This window comes from Stylophora pistillata, chromosome 6 (genome assembly GCF_964205215.1).
Source record: "Stylophora pistillata chromosome 6, jaStyPist1.2, whole genome shotgun sequence".
Lineage (NCBI taxonomy): Eukaryota > Metazoa > Cnidaria > Anthozoa > Scleractinia > Pocilloporidae > Stylophora > Stylophora pistillata.
In genome coordinates, this window is record NC_142524.1 from 4901056 (window position 1) to 4910057 (window position 9002).

A 9002-nucleotide genomic window follows, 5' to 3' on the forward strand; every position below is an offset into this window, starting at 1 on the left:
TCATAAAATCTTCAAATAGCACTTTTTTTTTCCGACCTGCTTTCGGCTGCTTTCGGCTGCTTTCGGCTCCTTTTCGGCTACGAGAAGCTGCGAACCAATGAAATTCTGAAAGAGACTGGTAACTAATATGATGGGAATGCCTGTCGATAACAACATAACCTTGAGTTTTCCTCTTCTAGCAGACTGATATTTGTTCTGCTAACAAAAATATTAACATAGATTAAGCGTTAAGTGCTTCAGATGAACTAAGGGAAGGGTAAGGCCAAGAAAGAAGAGGTTAACAGATGCAATCAGTGGAGACCTGGAGTGAGTTCGTCTCAGGTATTTGTTCCATATTGTTTTGTGAAGTTCGCTGTTTACAATTTTTTTATAACGATACACAGGTCTGGCAACGCGAATGAAACAACTTTCAAGACCTCGCTTCAGAGCTAAATCACCTTTCCTGCTTTTAACCCCCAACAACTTTGTTTTAGACGCTACAAAACAGAGTATTAATTGATAATAGACCCTTTCAAGGTTAACGCCGTCATTTTGCCGGGGGTGCAAAACTGCTGGGGCGAGCGCAAAATGTACAGTGAATGTATGGAAAAAGTCGGGAGATTGATGCTCGATAATTTGAGGAAGGTTGACATTCTGCAATTTCTATGAATTACGAAGTAAAGATACCTAGCAAAAGATGTTTCCGATTAAATGTGAAGGGTTTAAGCTCGCTGAGAAGTGAGAAATCTTATTTTTAGTTTTTCATACAAATGCTTTTAAATTTTCCGGGAAACGGCGGTTTGGTTTTAGAGACAAATATATGGAAAATCAAAATCTTAATTGGCAGCTTTTTTCCTAAGACTTCATTTCTCAAATTTGATCGGTAAACTGGTAGGTCTGGTATCTTTAGTTTGTAATTCATAGAAATTGCAGAATGTCAACCTTCCTCAGATTATCGAGCATCAATCTCCCAACTTTTTCCATACGTTCACTGTACATTTTGCGTTTGCCCCAGCAGTTTTGCACCCCCGGCAAAATGGCGGCGTTAACCTTGAAAGGGTCTATTGGATAATATCAACCAAGTTGATAATGTTAAGTATTAATTGGTAATTTGGTTTCATCAACTAAGTTGATAATGTAAAGTGGCCACCATAAAGAGTTTAAAAGGGGACGTTACAAGCGTTAACACTTCGTCAGAGCGAAGAGTATTAATATAGGCACCATGGCCAAACCGTTTTGTGTCAGCAGTGCTCTAGCTATTTCTGATTTGCAGCTAAGGAACTGCATGTTTTGCAATCAGACCCTGGCATAGAATAGCTTCATCATATATGACAGACATCCTGCATACTGCTAGGACCAGCAATCCAGACAAGACACTATATGAGGGTGGCAAGAGGGTTTGTACTTGCTGTGCGATAAAGCCCAAAATTAATATGTCGCACATGTTGAACTTTTCCCTTTTAAAATCTTAATGCATGAAATACTGTTTTTAGTGCAAGTTAATGGTATCTAGTCTGGATTGGTGTTGAAAAATGCTCCTGAACATAGTTTAACTCCAAGTCCTGGCCACACAATTGTGATGATCCATAGAAGTCCCTCTCTAAGAATCAGATTTAAACCAGAGCACCATATGTGGATACTGAGCATTGTCTCATTTCCCATTTAAACATAATATACATCCACAGAACATCTGTTTGTTGGCACTGTTCTTGATGGTGTGGTTGTCCTGACCAAACAGGGAGATTCAATCTACTCATATGGGAACCTCAAAGACCTAAATCAGGTAAAAATTGCTATATTTGGCCTGTATACTTAAAATGCTTTATTCTTATATTACTATGGAGCTAATTCTCCTAATTGATGACAATTTGTTTCTTTATAAGTCAATCCTGAGGATTTGGTATTGCATCAAAGCAGTATCCCCTACAAATTAGGTCTTTTTCATAGTTCTCACTGCTTCTCTGTATGAGTCCTTAACCCTTTGACTTCTAAGAGAAACTAGCATTGAATTTCTCCTTACAATATCAGCCCTGAATCAATCAATAAGGTCATCAGAATAAAGGAAATGATTACTAATCAAGGAGCTCTTGATTGGTAAACAAATTCTCCTTGTCAGCAGGTTAGGAAATGTAAAGAGAACAGTTGGGAGAATTTGCATACTGGTATCAAGGTGTAAAGTGTCATTGCAGTAGGATTTTAGTTCTGATTATCTTTGGAAGTAAAAGGTTTGTGGATGTCTGCCGGCCAGTTAGCCCAATGGATAGTGCGCTGGACTGTTGTGCAGGAGGTCGAGGGTTTGAGCCCCGGCCGGACCAACACTCAAGGTCTTAAAATAATTGAGAAGCATTTGCTACCTTTCTATAACATCAAGAAATGGTTAGATATTCTAGTCGTCTTGAATAGGGACGAATAAATGGAGGTCCCGTCTCCTGCAGGGTTGGGGTTGGAGACATTAATTTCCCACACATGAGATTACTGTGTGATGGATATCTTCCCCTAAGGTGGGATGGGTGGGAAGATAGCAGGTCCACCTCAGCAAATAGCTGCCATATTTCAACCTGATCAAAGAAATAAAGGAGATAGAGATAGAAGTTTCCTCTTGATAATAAATATCAACATCTAAAGGTGAACCTAACCCTTTCAATCCCAAGATCTTTGAGGAATTCTCCTTGCTGTCTGTCAAACAATTCTTATGATCTTAGTTCTGAGAATTTAGTATTGGATCAACTAATAATTCCCTTAATTAAGTGATATTTTTCTTTTTTCTCATCACTTGTCAGCTTGATATTGTTTTGATGTGGGTCTTCGTGATTTTTGCAGAAATACTATACCCAATTTCTTGTTATCTTTACCACAACATCTGAAGAAGAAGGTATGTTCTGTTTTTCTAATATGAAGAAAATAAAGGCTACCTATAGGATGTTTCTCTGATTCAGCTTAGGAGATTTAGTAGAATAGTGAAATGGGACCCCAAGGAAATAGGGAGCTGAAAGGGTTGGGAGAGAAATGGGAGTGGTGTGGGAGGGGTGTGGGAAAGGTATGACACAACTATGAGGTGAGATATAGCAGGGCAGTAAGTTGGAGAAACACTTTGTTTATCATAATCTGCAAAGTTTCTCACTTAGCATTTGGGATGGCATGAAACTTCGACATGTTTATCCCGTAAATTCTTTAATTTTCAACTATCGCAATCAAAAGTACAAACATGTCATGAAAACAGTTACAAAACGGTGAAAACTGAGAAAGAAGACAAATAAGAACAACAAATAAACATAATGCATACCTAAAACAAGTGTCAATCGAAATTTTGCATTTTGTGTGAACTAAAGTGACGAAAAGAAGAGTTTACAGTCCATAAGGGCTCATCGATAAAAACGGGTGAGGAAGCTACAGCCGAAAAACATGTGACCAAACTCTAACTTATGTATGTCACGAAACTTAACGCAAACAAAAAAAGGCAAAAACAAAGGAAAAACATCACCGTCTAAGTTTAACTAAACACTTAGAGGCCAGAGAGAAGTGAGAGATTCACAGTGAACCAAGTTATATTCTGGTGGCCCACTTTCACAGGGAATGTTTTGTAAATAGTTTTAATCAGCCAAACTAGAATTTGAAATCACAGTTCTGAAGGTATGATGGAAGTCATAAACACCTGCAGGGAGGGGTATTTATATTTTCACAGAATCATCAAAACATAACTGCAATCAACTGCCTTGCAATGTTGTGGGGTGCAGTTTTAACCTGCCTTTGAGTTTGAGGATTCAGGTTGTTTTTGGTAACTTAACTCCCCTCTTTAAACAGAAGTAAATCATGCTTGATCCTTCTTTCATTTTCCTACAGACTCTGCTGCTTGCCAAAAGGGATTTATTCTGCAAACTGCAATTGGTGATCCAGAGATTAAATACATTATCTACAGAAAGAATTTTTGTAGGTAATGTGAATTATCCTTGCTGAGTTGAGAGGAAAGAATATCTGTCAAATACTTTGTATCTGTTCCTTTTTTTTTGGACCCATTCCCTGTGTCCGCGATATGTACTTTACATTTGGGGTGTTACACAGGTGTATCTAGACATAGAAGAAGATATTTGTAATATACTTTTATTACCAGCTTGGTGAGCTCTAAGCTTCCCAGACTGCGTGATTTCATTGAGTTACAATTTTACACCAACTCTACCATTTGTAGGCCACAATACCATGTGAAGGCCATAGGTTTCTCAGTCTAAGACTGTAAAGTGCTTCCATTGTTAAATAAAGTTATTTATTTTATTTATTTTTGTATTTACCATAATGATTACAGACTGCAAATTTTCAGATAGCCAACTTGAAGTCATGTTCATAAATAAAATTCAACAATACCCCCGAATGTTTTTTTTTTTGGTGTGATTTTTTTTCCACTGATTCACCCCATTACTTGTGTTATTGATAGATGTTTTTCTGTTCTGTTACTTCAGTGTATATGCAACGTCACACTATAACAGATCTGGAATCATAGTGTGCAGTCTACCCTATGGTATCTTGATAGCTACATACTCATTTCCTTGCACAAGTGTGAAGGCGATAGAAATAGTGGAGAACACTTGTGAACAGCTGAGAAGATGAAACAAGACCTGGGTATCTCACTTTCACCATTTAATGTTAAAATGTGCATTAGGTCTTCAGAGTGAACAAGCAAGAAATATTTGGCAGAGCCTAAATCTTAAAAGCAGGGGTTTCATCGTCCTTAGACACACTCGAATCACAATTATCGGCCGAGTCTTCGTCATCATTGCCGCCTGAACGTGATGCAATCAGACTGTTCAAGTAATTGAAACCCGCGTTCATTGAATCCCTTAGGCCTGCGGTCAGCGGTCAGCATGGCGCGAAGTCGAGCTTTCCCTTGCTCCCGACTATTTTTGATTTTTCTAGCGCTACGTTATCGTATGTGAGTGAATATACGCTGAAAGGCTTTTGGAATGGTCCAAAACACACCCGGTCAAAATCTGTTGGCGACACAGGAGGAATTCCATCACTGAATAAGTATGCCTGCCTTTGGAAGCATATGTCCGCCATCTTGGATCCTTCCCTCGCGGTAAAGGATACTTTGCTTCAAGAGTCAACTACCACTCAAATTCGAACTGCAGTTTTTACCTAATTCGTGTGATTGTTAGTGGTGGTATCAGTGTTAATCCAGGACCCGAAAAGTGCGCTGTTTGCTTCAAAACTGTTGCTCGAAACCATCGACCGTTGAGCTGTGACTACTGTGACTCATGGTGCCACATGAAGTGTGGTGATGTTACTCCAAAGCAGTACAGAGAATTCCAACAGATGGATGACTTTAGCTGGATCTTTCCACTCTGCTTATCATCAGTTCTTCCATTCTCAAATACAACATTGAACTCTACGGTTAATACCTCTATTGATTTCTTCCTGGACTCTATGGACGAACCTCAAGTGGATGAAATAGCCAATTACAAGACGAACATTCTGTCTTATTATAAGTACAACATGTCTATCGCCCACGTAAACATTAATAGCACCTGGAACAAGATTGATGAAGTTGAATTATTACTAAATGAAGGCCTATTTCACATCCTTGCCATCTCGGAAACCAAGCTAGACTTTACATATAATAACTCTCTCCTGCAACACCCACATTATAGGATGCTGAGGCGGGATCGGAAAAAGGGAGGTGGTGGCCTGCTGGTATACATCAAGAACAGTGTGTCTGCATATAGGAGATCAAAACTGGAACCATCAGATATGGAGTCTACATGTATCGATGTAAAAGGCCATAACAACTCAAGATTCATTGTCCTAGTATGTTACAGGTCTCCAACTATAAACAAGCCAAGTGATTTTCTTCCATCATCATATTCTACACCTGAAACTTTGTTATCCAGAGAAACTCTGAAATCATCAGTCATTTTAAGGAGAGCAGTCGCACATGAGTGACCCTTCAAAAAGCCTGATAGACTATCACTTAGTATCAACTTTGCCAATTCACACATTTGGTCATGCAAAACTCTTTCAAAGATTTTAGTGAAGCATGTTAACACAGACACTGGACGATAGTTCGCCTTATCGGTAGGACTATCCTTCTTGTAAAGGGGACTCGCATTGCTGCGTTTCCACAAACTTGGCCAAGCGTGGATGGTTATGCAGTGATTTATAAGGTTGGTAAGTTGTACTGCCAATGCCTCAGAGGAAACAGTAATAACCCTTGGTTATTTTATCCGGACCAGTGGCCTTTTTAGGATTCAGAGAATCTATCAGTTTCTTTACGTAGCCCGCTTCAACTTGGTGGAAGGAAAATTGCAGTTGATTACATCTATGACTAATTTCATTGACACTAAGGTGATTAACAAGAGCATGTTCGGATAAGATAGGAATATGAGCAGCAGCACCCTCTTTAAAATGTTTGTTGAAGATATTAGCTATTTCCACGTTGTCTGTAATCAAGCGACCTTCCTCCAAGAGTTGTATTTGTTGTTGTTGAGTACTTTTGGAAGGTAACAAAGGCTTGAATTTTTTCCAAAACTCACCAGGGTGGGTACATTCAGCAGAAGCCTGGATAAAATAAGACCTCATAGAATTACGTTTTAAGGTAGTAACAAGGTTTCTCTGCTTCTTATATTGATTCCAGTTGTCATCAGTTGCATTTCTCTTAAATTTCCTGAAAAGTATATTACGCCTGGAGATTGCAGAAGAGATTTCGGGAATAATCCAGGGCAGTTGATCGCCTCTGATGTATTTCTTTTTGAAAGGCGAGTGCTGATCAACAACGGTAATAAACAGACGATGCCAGTGCTCATAAATATCATCAGTTTCATCATATATGTAGGCTAAATCCCAGGGGATCTTGCCAAGATCCGCTACATAACAATCTTTATCGAATCCCTTCATACTCCGGTATTCAATGAATTTTGGCGGAGGTCGAGCAATTTTCTGCTTACGAATAGTGTAGATCAAGTCATGGTCACTGAGGCCTAGTTTCATTGTTCCATTTAAAGCAAAACGTTCTGGGTTACAAGTAAGGATGAGATCAATCAGTGACATAGAGCAGTTAGTTGTGCGAGTAGGTTCTGTAATTGTATTAGTCATACAAAAACGGTTACAAAACTATAGTGCCATTGCAGTGGACTTATCAAAGGCCTTTGACTCAATCTCTCACAGCCTACTTATTTCCAAGTTGAAAGCTTATGGCTTTACCGAAAGCGCAGTGAACCTTATTCGTTCTTATCTGCATGATAGGTTGCAACGAGTTAAGATTGGTAATAACTACTCAGATTGGAATACAATCCAACATGGTGTTCCTCAAGGATCAATATTGGGACCTCTACTATTCAACCTATTCATTAATGATCTCACTTATTTTGTCAAAGATGCTAAACTGAGGCTTTAAGCTGATGATACGACACTGTATCTGTCACACCCTATTCAATATGCGTTAGAGTTAAGATCTCAGAGAAAGTTCGATGTGCTGCAGTCATGGTTCAAGCGTAATTACTTAAATATAAACGAATCTAAAACTAAAGTATTGCCTTTGGGTGATAATCCGCCATGTTATGAATTGTTTGCTGACCGTACTAGGCCTCCCTTGAATGTGGTACACGATATGAAGTTATTAGGTCTAACTATTGACAGCTCCTTATCTTTTAAAGCCCACATTAAATCCTTGTGTAGATAGATAGTTTTATTAGGAAGTAAAATCATTGCAGCCCCCGGGCCGGCTGAAGTACGACTTACTTTACAATGGGAATAAATTATCTCTTACTCTAAGATAACTACAATAAAAGCCGCAAAGTGTAATCTACAATAAAATGCAATAAGAGAAGTATCAAAAACCAAAATACAAATAATTAAGATAGCTACTAATAATTAAAACTGTTCGCCATGATGTGTTTTTGAACCTAGTTGTCTTACAAATCGGTAGCTTGAAGTATCTCTGGCTGCGGGTGCGATAGGTGGACTCGTTGCGTGGAGGCAGCAGATCATGGAGCTTGTGGTTCTCGTCCCTCACAATCTGATCAAATAGAGCGTCACACAAGATCTCCCTCCTCTCGTACAGTGACGCAATGTCAAGAGCTACTAGAGCCTCAGCGTAGGATAAGTCAGGTTAAATCATCCGCAACGCGCGTTTTTGCAACCTTTCCATTTCATTGGACAGATATTGCGGCAAAGAATGATGAAAAACTGGGCACGCATATTCCAATACAGGGCGTCTACATGTTGTATAGAAAAGTAGCATATCCTCAGATGGAACTTTAGCGCGCTTTAGCTGTTTTAAGAAGTACAGACGCTTAGCAGCCTTTCTGCATATAGATTCTACATGTGCGTTCCACCTGAGGTTGTCCGAGACTATCACTCCTGACAACCTTGCGGATGAAACAACTTCCATTTGCTTGTCATTGATAGTAATATGACCAAACAGACTACCTGATCTGGAGAATGATATTCTCAGTTCTTTACATTTAGACTCATTGAATTGGAAACCATCAACTTCTGACTGTCTTACAAGTTCATTTACACGTAATTGCATGTAGCTAGACTCATTCTTCAATACTGATTCCACAAGAGTGGTGTCATCAACGTATTTCCAAATAATTGTGTCTTCTACAGAAATATTATTTATCATGATAAGCAACAGCCAGGGGCCCAATTTCGTCCCCTGTGGTACCCCTGCAGGAACAGCTTCCCACTCCGAGAAGCAATCGCGGCTCAGTTTTATCCTTTGTTTACGGTTCGTTAAAAAGTCCATGATCCAGCACAAAATCGGCTTTGGAATATCGTAGGAGGAAAGCTTCCGCGCCAGAACATGATGGTCAATCAGATCAAATGCCTTCCGGAAGTCAAAGAGTACAACTCTCGTAGTCGATCCATTTCCATCCGTTGACTTCGCCAAAGAGTGAGTCATACTAATTAATGCATGCGTGGCGCTGGATTTAGGCACCGTACCAAATTGCTGTGGGTCGATCTTTGAGAGGACAGCGGGCTTAACATAAGTGTCGACAACGTGTAATAAGGTTAATGCCAAAGTTAGTGCT

General features: G+C 39.4%; 1 protein-coding gene across 1 annotated transcript in view; it reads left to right on the top strand.

Annotated features, from left to right (window-relative positions):
- Positions 1-104: 104 nt before the first annotated feature.
- Positions 105-9002, top strand: part of LOC148727888 (uncharacterized) — a 34352-nt gene continuing 25454 nt past the window's right edge. Inside the window, exons 1-5 of the mRNA XM_088762811.1 lie at positions 105-321; positions 1665-1762; positions 2800-2851; positions 3820-3910; positions 4431-7882. Coding sequence (XP_088618937.1) covers positions 285-321; positions 1665-1762; positions 2800-2851; positions 3820-3910; positions 4431-4578 — 426 coding nt within the window. The 5' untranslated portion in view covers positions 105-284 and the 3' untranslated portion in view covers positions 4579-7882. Of the gene's footprint in view, positions 322-1664; positions 1763-2799; positions 2852-3819; positions 3911-4430 lie in introns of the transcript that reaches the window.